General features: G+C 46.0%; 1 protein-coding gene across 1 annotated transcript in view; it reads right to left on the reverse strand.

Annotated features, from left to right (window-relative positions):
* aatkb (apoptosis-associated tyrosine kinase b) overlaps positions 1-12,939 on the reverse strand; it is an 89,380-nt gene that overhangs the window by 11,175 nt on the left and 65,266 nt on the right. The window contains 6 exon segments of the mRNA XM_024008757.2: positions 80-286; positions 848-981; positions 1,754-1,841; positions 2,214-2,332; positions 3,743-3,822; positions 11,911-12,052. Of these exon segments, the coding sequence (XP_023864525.2) occupies positions 80-286; positions 848-981; positions 1,754-1,841; positions 2,214-2,332; positions 3,743-3,822; positions 11,911-12,052 (770 nt within the window).

Genomic DNA, 12,939 nt, shown 5'->3' on the forward strand with positions numbered 1-12,939 from the left:
GCTGAATCAATCTATCTATCTATCTATCTATCTATCTATCTATCTATCTATCTATCTATCGGTCGATTGATGTTCTTACCAGACGTTGCTCTGTTTGCTCTGGCCTACCACCAGTAGGTTGCCATGGACTTCATCTATGAGTTCTGGAGCGATCCAACGCAGTGGCACGTACATCTGGTCTGACGTCACAAAGTAGTCATCTTTGTACTTATTGTGTGACAGGCCGTAGTCTCCAATCTTCACTGTAACATCAGCGGTCAGCAGGCAGTTTCTCAGGGCAAGGTCACTGCAGGGAAGACAGAGAACACATTTGTACATGAGATGATAATTGATTGATGATGTATATGCATAACAGGCAAGTTATCATGGTGAGTCCATGGACAGTCTGACATTTTCAATACTGTACTAAAAGCCTTACAGAACGTCATGCAGTCAATCAATAAATGTTGTACATTTTACTCATCAATTTGAACCATTCCTTATACGTGGATGCTGTGTAGACAGTGAAGAGAAGGGGTCACTCTGGAGAGAAGAGGTCTCCCCCCTGCAACAAAATCACTGATGCTGGAGTCTATGACGAGGCACTCAGGCAGCACCAGGATATTGTTACAGGAAGGAACCAATAGGAACCAAGAAGAAATCCAACAACTCACAGCTACGGGATTCTGGGAACCTAGTCTGTCATAGGTTTCTACAGAACAAGAATGTGATGTGACGTCTGGCAGCACGTGACTACCGAGTACCATCAGTCTACAAGGTAATAACAGTATAATTCCAATGAGTGGGTTGTAGTATAAAAACTATAACATAGTGGTAATGATATATAGATAGAGGAAGTGACACCCACCTGTGTATGAAGTTGTGTTTGTGTAGGTGCAGGAGTCCTGAGGCAATCTCACAGGCCATCCTCTGCAGTATCAGGGGTTCAGGGGTCATTGTGTCTGCAGCCCGACAGCTCCGCATGTACCCTTTCACATCACCCTGGTGACATGGAGGAGATATATATAGATGTTGGTTTTTTAACCGTTATTTAACTAGGCAAGTCAGTTAAGAACACATTCTTATTTACAATGATGGCCTACATAGATATAGTGAGGATCCGAGTATGAGGCAATTCCAATTTCAATTCCACTCAAGTCAGAAAGCAAACTAAATTCCAATTCAAAATGTTCATCATTAAAAAGCTTTGAAGAGAACTGGAATTGGACTTCCTGAATTGAAATGGAATTGAAATGGAATTGACCCCAACCCTAGTGGAGATATTAGAGATATATAGATATTGACACAATAAAGGATGCTGCTTAGACATTTAGCTAATTACAGTACAGTTAGGTCACTACGCACTGGCTGAAGGACTTTTTGGAAGTGAAACATCCTGTCAATGAGTGTAGGTAGGTCTTCCCTCAGAATGGATACGTCGCAATCATTTAATTGCTCACTCAGCCAGTAATACAATATCTGGTCACTGGGGGGCAGACAAATGCAAACTAATATAATATATTGGCACAATCACTTCAGTACAAAGATGAGTATCATAGAAGTGATTATAGTAGCCAGATATACAGTGGTCTAGTAGTCCAATCAGTCCAATACATGATGAGGGTCATAGACTGCCTGCAGTACAGAGATCACAATAGACGCTGGACCATGACTCTAGCTAGTCCAGCAGGCTACTGACTACAATGGCCGTAGACAGATAGGCAGGCCTATATGAAGTGGTGCAGTGACAGTCACAGTCCAGTTTAGTACTCACCAAAGGGCAGAACTCCATGACCAGCAGGTAGGGGGTGACATCAGTGCACTGCACCAGGCACTGCAGGAGGGCTGGGTGCTGGAGGGCACTGGGGACGGACGGGTGCAATGTCAGAGAGTTAGTGTAGGCACAAAGCACTGTCGTGACAAATAAAGAAACAGGACTTGGTATTCAATCAACTCTAGGTCAATTCCATGCTGATTAACACTATAATGAAAGTGAACAAAGTGAGGTTTAGTCATTTAGTCTCAATTAAGGATCTAAAAGGATGAAAACTACATGGAGTGAGAGACAGACTGACAGACAGAGAGACAGAGAGACAGAGAGACAGAGAGACAGAGAGACAGAGAGACAGAGAGACAGAGAGACAGACAGACAGACAGACAGACAGACAGACAGACAGACAGACAGACAGACAGACAGACAGACAGACAGACAGAGAAAGATTAAGTCTGTTCACCGGTATGGCTGGGCCTCCTCCAGGAAGTGCATCTGGTCCTGAACACTGGCACTGGCCTTCAGCTCCTTAACCACCACCTGGGTGGTGCTGAGACCCACATTCACCTCCCCCAGGAGAACCTGGTAATAGAGCCACAGAGACACACCGAGAAGGTACGCACAACACACACAGAAACACATAGATAGATGGGGAGGAATGGAAGACATAAACACAAAGTCAAACAGAGAGACACACAGAGAGACAGTCAGAGACAAAGACAGAGGAAACGCACACAAAAAGATTATTCCCAAACAGTACACACACATGGAAGTGATTATTGTGGAGGACAAACATGATTGAGGAGGATGCACACACGTTCAGGCGAAAGGTGGATGGCACAGTCACACAAATGCAAGTAAACAGAGAGATACACAGAGACAGAGAGATACACAGAGACAGAGAGGCATACACAGAGACAGAGAGATACACAGAGACAGAGAGGCATACACAGGACATGCAGATTAATATAGAGACCAACAAGAAATACAGAACCACATGTGACAGAGTGGTGTGCATGCGGTCACAGAGACAGACACACAAGAATGGACATACCCAGTCAAGATACACAAGTGTGGGGAAAGGGTGTGTGCACGAGTGTATGAGCGTGAGAGAGAACAGACAAAGGGAGGGAACGAGAGAATGACGATAATCAGTTATCTACATGTCATAGTAGCTCAGAGTAAGCTGATCGCATGAAAGCCTGGGTAAACCTTCTACTACCACTTCACATATTAATATGCCATTTAACAGAGACTTCTAGCCATAGTGACTTGCAGTGACTTTACTTATCAGTGGCCCCAGGAATCGAACAGACAATCAGGTATTGCAAGCATCGTGCCCTACCAACTGAGCCATACAGGAACCTGCACAATGTAACATGTCTTGTAACTACTCATTTTCACACTATATTCATAACCATGAACCCAATGAGTAACTGCAATACTTGTTACAGTCTTTAAAATCAGAATTACACAGTAATAGGAACAGAGTGAAATGTAAAGTGAAACTCCTGCATTGCTAGGGCAGGCTACACGGTTCTCCCTGAGTAATGTATGCCATTCAGCAGACGCTTTTATCCAAAACACATTTTTCATGCATGTGTGGTCCCAGGAATCAAATCCGCTATCCTGGTGTTGCAAGCGCCATGCTCTACCAACAGAGCTACAGAGGACCACAAGTCCTTTCTGTGGCGTTCTACCTCTCTGTACCCGGCCGTGTCAGTCAGTCAGGGAGACATCATGTGGACCAGCCCAGGATTACCGTTACAGACACACATTACAGGTAATACACCGTCAGCCATTTGAACAGGCTCGCTCCTTAACACGACTGGGATTACAGCTCATGGCACAACAACCGTGAACGTGACAGAACATTTCATCTAGCTACCTCTCATAACCCTGTACAGTAGCCTCCAGCACAGCGAAAATAACCAACAAAATACAATCAAAAGAATTCACAAGTAAACGCGAGGAGGGTGAGAGTGATTTTACCTTTCCGAACCAGCCATCGCCGATCTCCTTCAAGTAGAGAAGACTGTGGCGACCGAGTTCTGTGGACTTCAGGAGTTGGACTTGGGAGACAGAATAAAAAGAGAGATGTTAGAGAATGACCTTGCAAGTTTTACAACACAACTATTATTCAGTTTTAAACAATACAAACATCCAAAATACAACATACGGATAAACACCCACAACATCACCACTGCCGAGACCCACCCCAGCATTGGTTTATTTCAGACAATAACTCTCCATTTCAAGCGTCAGGCTTAAGAAAGAAATGTCATCTGGCCATATACACATCTCCGTCAATTACAATCAAAGCGATATAAGCCATCTATCTTGCAATGGTTCAAGCATCCTTTAAGTCCCAAAACTCGCCATGTTGATTTGTTTTGATTTGAAACAAAAATGGCAGCAAAAGCCATGGTCCAAAAATAAAGTTCCTCTAAGGTCCCTCTCTTTCAGTCAGAGGCAGGCCCTGGCATCATAGCATCAGCCTCAGTCCTCCTCTCCCATTGCTGTATCCTATCTGTCAGTAGCACGGTGATGTCCTGTGTCCCGCGTCTATCCTTTCCCTGCAAACACCAGCCTGCTCTCACGCTCACTCTCAGCCCAAACTCATCCAAACGAGACAGGAGTGACAGCAACATTACTCCTCTGTCCTTCCCTCTCTCTCATTCCCTCCATCCCTCTCTCTCCCAACAATGACCGATGACACTCACATTCTCTGCTCCAGAGGAGGACAGACAGATCTTTGTGGCAGTGAACCCCCCTCAGACCGGCCACACAGACCCCTTCCTGTGTGAGGGCCATATCTGACGCCTCTGCCCTATAATGTTCCAGAGGCTAGTCATTCCGTGGGGAGTGGGTACGCTCGCTCGCTACTGCAGACTCTGGCCTACAGAGAATCACAGCCATTGTCTGTGCACTGCCACTGGGACTGTATGGTACCAGAAAGGACCAACCACACAGACACACAGACACTGGGCCTCTTACCTCGAAGCTCAGTGACACAGTGGTGAACTGACCCTCTAGTGATAACTGACAACTTAGAATAGAGGTTACGCCATTTTGTTTCCTCCATCTTCCCTCTTACTTCTAGAATGGCTTGGAACTTCAACTTCTTAGAACTCGTCTTAGAACGTCTTCAACTCTGGGTGTGCCCATTCTCTCACACCTGATTCAACTAATCAACTCCTAATTAAGCCTTTGATTAGTGGAATCAGGTGCCTTACTGCAGGGTTGGGGAAAAAACCTGCATGCCCAGTGGGTCTCCAGGACCAGGATAAAGACGATTGCTGAGGGCCACAGACAGTCCAAGGAGATGCCCATAGTAACAGCCATGACTATCAGCCTACTACCATACATTCAGAGTCTTCCATCTTTCCTGTCAACAGTAAGCAAATTCATTTCTGACGGGAAGTCTTTTTGAAAGATGAGGATCACTCGGGGCCAAATGGAATTCCCATTATCATCATCATCACATCACCGCAGAAGCACACGGGGCGGGGCGGGGTTCATATGTGTGTGTGTGTCTGTGTTCACACCAGTGCACCCTGTGACCTGTACGGGTGTAAGTGTAACTGTATAACAGCACAGCTGTATCAGGGTGGGTCTTCGTCTTGGGGACCAGTTCTGGCTCTGGACCTAGCCAAAGTCTGACAGTATGGGAGAGGCAATAATACGAGCCCCACCTCTCCCCCATCTTCCTCCCACCTCTCCCCCTCTACCTCCCACCAACACAGCATATACAACAGGGGAACTGTTGATGTTGACAGCCTGTATTCACTGGTCCATCTTGGAAATGAGAGAGCATTGAAACCTAAATGATCCTTTTAATAAAGCAGAGAGACAAGTGTGAGAGAGAGAAGGAGAGGACGAGAGCGAGCTTGAAGAGAGAGAGAGACAGAGCAGAGAGAAGAGAGAGAGAGAGTGAGAGAGCAGAGAGAGAGAGAGAGAGAGACGAGAGAGAGAGAAGAGAGAGGAGAGAGAGAGAGATGAGAGAGAGGAGAGCAGGAGAGATGAGAGAGAGAGTGGCCGGCGTGTGTCAGACCAGGCGCGGAACGCGCCGCGATCGCGCGGCCATGCCGCAACCTCCCTGCCCCTCCCAGCCCCACATCCCTAGCCTAACCATCGCATGCTCTCTATTTTGAATCGCGCTTGTCACCATACCGGCTCTGTTCACTCCCACTTTCACGCTATACGACCATCTCTCATGCAGCCTCCATGGCGGTCCTCAGACAACTTCTCACGACGACCCTTAACCCTCCCACTCTGGCCTCCGACCCTAATTGACCCCGCCAACCCTCTCCCGGACCCAGAACCACTGACTCGTCGATACGAACTCCTACATCCAACAACCAACCACGAACTGTTCCCCCGGATCGCTTCCGCCGAGCGACCACCATCAAGCCACGAGAAGAGACGGGAGACACGAGAGAGCCGAGAGAGAGAGAGGAAGAAGAGAGGAGAAGCGAGAGAGAGAGAGAGAGACCGAGAGGAGCGAGAGAGAGGAGAGAGAGAAGAGAGAGAGAGAGAAGAGAGAGGAGAGAGAGAGAGCGAGAGCGACTATACCTGTCTCTCCATCCTGCGATGTAGCCAGCAGCCACAAGCGTCCTGTTGGCAGCTCATAACGAGTGGTCTGAAAGGACTCGAATGTCTACCTCAGCCCCCTAACTACCCAAGTCCCGCCTTTCCAATCAACCCTGATGTCTCACTACTGCACTCCAACCAAACCTCATACAGCTATTATTCACAAGCCATACCATACCAACAGGGCCATTCTGAAAACACATGAGGTGCAACAACTCAGCAAAAAGAGAAACGTCCCTTTTTCAAGACCCTGCTTTCAAAGATAATGCATACCAATCCAATTAACTTCACAAGATCCTTCATTGTAAAGGCCGTTTACAACACTGTTTCCCATGCTTGTTCAACTGAACCCATAAACACATGAAGGACATGCACGCTGGGAACGGTCGTTAAGACACTAACAGCTTACACGACGGTATGGCAATTAACCGTCACAGTTATGAAAACCTTAGGACACTAAAGAGGCCCTTCTCTACTGACTCTGAAAAACACCAAAAGAAAGATTGCCCCAGGACCCTGCTCATCTGCCCGTGAACATGCCTTACGCATGCTCTGCAAGGAGGCATCGAGGACTGCAGCATGTGGCCAGGGCAATAAATTGCCAATGTCCGTACTGTGAGATGCCTTTGACAGCCGCTACAGGGCAGACAGCAACGGACCGCTGATCGTCCTCGCAGTGGCAAGACCACGTGTAACAACACCTGCCCAGAGCATCGGTACACTCGAATATCACGCTTGCGGACAGGTACAGCGATGGCAACAACAACTGCCCGATTACACCAGCAACGCACAATCCCCTCCATCAGTGCTCAGACTGTCCACAATACTGAGAGAGGCTGGACTGAGGGCTTGTAGGCCTGTTGTAAGGCAGGTCCCCCAGACATCACCGCACAAACGTCACCTATGGGCACAAACCCACCGTCACTGACCAGACAGGACTGGCAAAAAGTCGCTCTTCACTGACAAGTCGCGGTTTTGTCTCACCAGGGGTATGGTCGGATTCGCGTTTATCACAAAGGAATGAGCGTTACAGCCGAGGCCTGTACTCTGGAGCGGGATCGATTTGGAGGTGGAGGGTCCGTCATGGTCTGGGGCGTGTGTCACCGCATCATCGGACTGAGCTTATTGTCATTGCAGGCAATTCAATGCTGTGCGTTACATGGAAGACATCCTCCCTCATGTGGTACCCTTCCTGCAGGCTCATCCTGACGACCCTCCAGAATGACAATTCCACCAGCCATACTGCTCGTTCTGTGCGTGATTTCCCGCAGACAGGAATTTTGAAACTTGCAGGTGCCTTGGTGCGACGATGGGGTAACATCTCACAGCAAGAACTGGCAAATCTGGTGCAGTCCATGAGGAGGAGATGCACTGCTGTACTTAATGCAGCTGGTGGCCACACCAGATACTGACTGTTACTTTTGATTTTGACCCCCCCTTTGTTTAGGGACACATTATTCAATTTCTGTTAGTCACAGGTCTGTGGAACTTGTTCAGTTTATGTCTCAGTTGTTCAATCTTGTTATGTTCATACAAATATTTACACGTTAAGTTTGCTGAAAATAAATGCAGTTCACAGTGAGAGGACGTTTCTTTTTGTGCTGAGTTCATGTTCTGAAAGAACAGCTGTTTTTTTCAGCATAGGCCTACAGCATGTACCGCAAGTTACTCCATTTGTGATAGTCCATTATCTTATTTCAACATACTGAGTTAAAAGAAAGTTTACACAATATATATTCCACAAATCTAACAATGTAGATTGATTATATTCCATCTAAACGGTCTTTATGCAAAAGTTTATAAAACACATACTAATTATACACTTCTATTTTCACAATTTGAATTACATTCATCAAAAATTCTACACCAACAATAGCAAAAGGAACTGGCCCACTCAGATTTAGCAAGGTGTTTGAGGGTGGAATAAGCTAGCAAGCAAGCTACAACAACTCAATTAACACAGCACATTTTGTAGAAATTAATGGTCAAATACTAATCGGATTAATGTCATTGTTTATTTCAAGGTATGTCTTTATTTTTGCTGAACTACTTGATCTTTACTGGTTTTATATAACTTGCAGGATATCATGGTAGCCAATATTTATGTTAGACATTATACCTGGATTTACTGTTACTGCTGCTACTGAAGTAACGTTAGCAACGTTAGCAATAAGGTTAGCATGTGGCTAGCTATAGCTACCATCGGCCAACAACAGAGTTTAGCCAGTTTGGTTATAGATGTTCAATGTCTATTAGGATGGTAAAGGCTCATCATGATTTTGTGTAAAAGTACGAGAAATGCTAATGTGCTGAACTGCTAATAAGCGATGTGTTTCAAGGCCAATAGTGGTTCGCTAGTAAGGGTAAGGCATTAGGTGTGTAGAAGCGGCTATGCTAAAAGCCTGAGCGCTGTATGAGTGATAAACATTTTTTTTTGCTGATACAGAATAAATAAATCACAGGATATGGTCAGATGATAAATTGGCTTTATTCAGAGTGCCAAAATACTTATTCATAATGTGGGTCATTACCGTCTTATGTGGACAGTGGCTTCGATCCTGCTGTGTATTCACTCTTGTGATCTTCTCACTTTTATCGACAAGACTTCGGTCAAATTCGAATAAAATATACATTTCTCCTAAAATAAAAATGTAAAGTGATATGTCACTAAAAGTGATATGTCACTAAAAGTCCCAATACAACAATGTTAATCTCCTTGGGGACAAGATTACTGTCATGTCCACTAAAGTGCTGGGCCCATACTCACAAAACCTCTCAGAGTAGGAGTGCTGATCTAGAATCAAGTCCTCCCTGGCCATATAATATGCATTGGGATCTCAAAGACAAAACTGATCCTAGATCAGCACTTCTACTCAGAGACTCTTTATGAATATGGGCCCAGGCTTTGATGAACAGTATATTGGAATTGCTAGTCAAGCAGCAGACTGACCTACAAACTGACCCACAGCAAACTGTCTAGTACGAATCATTAATTCAGCCCGCCTTCTGATGTCATGAGTGTATCAATCCAGATCGGCATGCATCAGCCACATAGCCTACACATGAACACACAACCAGGGCCATTGTCACGGATAGACAGAAAGACAGGGAGAGAAAGAGGGATAGAGAATGAGGGTCTCTCTCTCTCGCATGCCTGACATACCAAGGAGAAATTGTGTAGGCTGGCTGGACCAGGGAAATTACACAACAGGCAGATGTTTGTTGGAGAATGAGGTGAGAGAGAGAGAGATGGAGAGGGGGGGGGGGGGTAACAGAGAAAGAGAAAAAGAGAGAGAGCTCATTCATGGACCACAAAGTTCATTCTACAGGGACCTAGAGCTCTAAACCAGGGCAGAGGGGACTGTGGGATAGATGGAAGCCAAGCCCTGCAGTGGTCCAGGGCAGTGGGGATGGGGGATAGGCCCTGCAGTGCTCCAGGGCAGTGGGGATGGGGGATAGGCCCTGCAGTGCTCCAGGGCAGTGGGGATGGGGGATAGGCCCAGCAGGAGTCCAGTGTTAGGGACTCTATCACTAATTTTGGGAAGACTTTTTGGGCTAACACCAGAGCCAGAATATATAGTACAGTGCACCCTGATATTTTTAAAAACTCCTCACTGAAAACACTAAGCTTTGTCTCTAATCTACTGCCAAGTTTGCATAATCTTTGGAAGGAGAGAATAAAGGCACAAAATAAAAGCTGTATTTGTACCTTTTCTCTTTATCCTCTCAACTTCATCTGACCTTTTCCTCTACTGTTTATATTTTATTCCCTTTGAGAAAAGCTGTGAAAGTTAGTGACTGTCTGAATTTGATATGGTTCTTTCCCTGGGCTTATGCAACCCTGAACATCCCCTTCACAGAGATTACTTCAAATAAAGTGCATTTGGAAAGTATTCAGACCCCTTCCCCTTTTCCACATTTTGTTACGCTACAGCCTTATTCTAAAATGGATTAAATTCAATTATATTTTTCCCTCATCAATCTACACACAATACCCCATAATGACAAAGTGAAAACAGGTGTTCAGAAATGTTGCAAATCTATAAAAAAATTAAAACAGAAATACCTTATTTACTTCAGTAAGTTCATAACCTTTGCTATGCGACTTGAAATTGAGTTGTTTCCATTGATCATCCTTGAGATGTTTCTAGAACTTGATTGGAGTCCCCCTGTGGTAAATTCAATTGATTGTACATGATTTGGAAAGGCACACACCTGTCGATATAACGTCCCACAGTTGACAGGGCATGTCAGAGCAAAAACCAAACCATGAGGTCTAAGGAATTGGCCGTAGAGCTCCGAGACAGGATTGTGTCGAGGCACAGATCTGGGGAAGGGTACCAAAAAATGTCTACAGCATTGAAGGTCCCCAAGAACACAATGGCCTTCATCATTCTTAATTGGAAGAAGTTTGCAACCATCAAGACTCTTCCTAGAGCTGGCCACCCAGTCAAACTGAGCAATGGGGGAGAAGGGCCTTGGTCAGGGAGGTGACCAAGAACCCGATGGTCACTCTGACAGAGCACCAGAGTTCCTCTGTGGAGATGGGAGAACCTTCCAGAAGGACAACCATCTCTGCAGCACTCCACCAATCAGGCCTTCATGGTAAAGTGGCCAGACGGAAGCCACTCCTCAGTAAAAAGTACATGACAGCCCGCTTGGAGTTTGCCAAAAGGCACCAAAAGGAGTCTCAGACAATGATAAACAAGATTCTCTGGTCTGATGAAACCAAGATCTGAATGCCAAGCGTTACGTCTGGAGGAAACCTGGCACCATCCCTATGGTGAAGCATGGTGGTGGCAGCATCATGCTGTGGGGATGTTTTTCAGCAGCAGGGACTGGGAGACCTGTCAGGATTGAGGGAAGGATGAACAGAGCAAAGTACAGTGAGATCCTTGATGAAAACCTGCTCCAGAGTGCTCAGGATCTCAGACTGGGGCGAAGGTTCACCTTCCAACATGACAACGACCCGAAGCACACTCCCGACAAGACAACGCAGGAGTGGCTTTGGGTCAAGTCTCTGAATGTCCTTGAGTGGCCCAGCCAGAGCCCGGACTTGAACCCAATCGAACATCTCTGGAGACCTGAAAATAGCTGTGCAGCGACGCTCCCCATTCAACCTGACAGAGCTTGAGAGAATCTGCAGAGAAGATTGGGAGAAACTCCCAAAATACAGGTGTGCCAAGCTTGTAGCGTCATACCCAAGAAGACATGAGGCTGTAATCGCTGCCATAAGGTGCTTCAACAAAGTATTGAGTAAAGGGTCTGAATACTTATGTAAATGTGATATTTTCTTCTTTTTAAAAAAAAATATAAATTCGCAAACAAAACTAAAAACTAGTTTTCATTTCATGATGGGGTATTGTGTAGATGGATGACGGAGAAAAAAACGATTTAATTTATTTTAGAATAAGGCTGTACCATAACAAAATGTGGAAAAAGTCAAAGGGTCTGAATACTTTCTGAATGTGCTGTACTTAAATCTTCTTGTTGTAAGAAAGGTATTTGAACTGAACTGAAACTAAATGAGAGTGAGAGACAGAGAGACAAAGACATGTTGGTCCTACCTGATCGTCCTGGTTGTTTGGCCATGGGGAGTGACACTTTAGTCAGGGGCAGGATGTAAACATCAGGTCCGCTCTGGGATGCAGGGGATGCCAGGGTGGACAGGTCCGCCTGGTACTCCTCCCCCTCGGCATTCTCAAACTCCTACAGGAGAGGACAAAAAGGTTAGAGGTCAGATAGTTCATACTGTGTCATTCCCTGGAGTTTGAACCCTGGACAGTGTGTGTGTGTGTGTTGTGTGTGTTGTGTGTTGTGTGTGTGTGTGTGTTGTGTGTGTGTGTGTGTGTTTGTGTGTGTGTGGTGTGTTGTGTTGTGTGTGTGTGTGGTGTGTGTGTGTGTGTGTGTGTGTGGTGTGTGTTGTTGGTGTGTGTGTGTGTGTGTGTGTGTGTGTGTGTGTGTGTGTGTGTGTGTGTGTGTGGGTGTGTGTGTGTGTGTGTGTGTGTTGTGTGTGTGTGTGTGGTGTGTGTGTGTGTGTGTGTGTGTGTGTGTGGTGTTGGTTGTGTGTGTGTGTGTGTGTGTGTGTTGTGTGTGTGTGTGGTGTGGTGGTGTTGTGGTGTGTGTGTGTTGTGTGTGTGGTGTGTGTGTGTGTGTGTGTTGTGTGTGGTGTGTGTGTGTGTGTGTGTGTGTTGGTGTGTGTGTTGTGGGTGGTGTGTGTGTTTGTGGTGTGTGTGGTGTGTGTGTGTGTTGTGTGTGTGTGTGTGTGTGTGGGGTTTGTGTTGGTGGTGTGTGTGTGTTGTGTGTGTGTGGTGTGTGTGGTGTGTTGTGGTGTGTGGTTGTGTGTGTGTGTGTGGTGTGTGTGTGTGTGGTGTTGTGTGTGTGTGTGTGTGTGTGTGTGTGTGTGTTGTGTGGTGTGTGTGTGTGTGTGTGTGTGTGTGTGTGTGTGTTGTGTGGAGAGGGAGAGAGAGTATTGGAAGAATTTGGAGACAGGATATAAGTGTAAAAGCCCCTTAGTTGTATGGAGTTGTGTGGTGGGGTGGAAACTATGGAAAACTGTGACCCTTTGTAGCCTCCTCCAGCACCCACTCCCCTGC

This window comes from Salvelinus sp. IW2-2015, linkage group LG18 (genome assembly GCF_002910315.2).
Source record: "Salvelinus sp. IW2-2015 linkage group LG18, ASM291031v2, whole genome shotgun sequence".
Taxonomy (NCBI): domain Eukaryota; kingdom Metazoa; phylum Chordata; class Actinopteri; order Salmoniformes; family Salmonidae; genus Salvelinus; species Salvelinus sp. IW2-2015.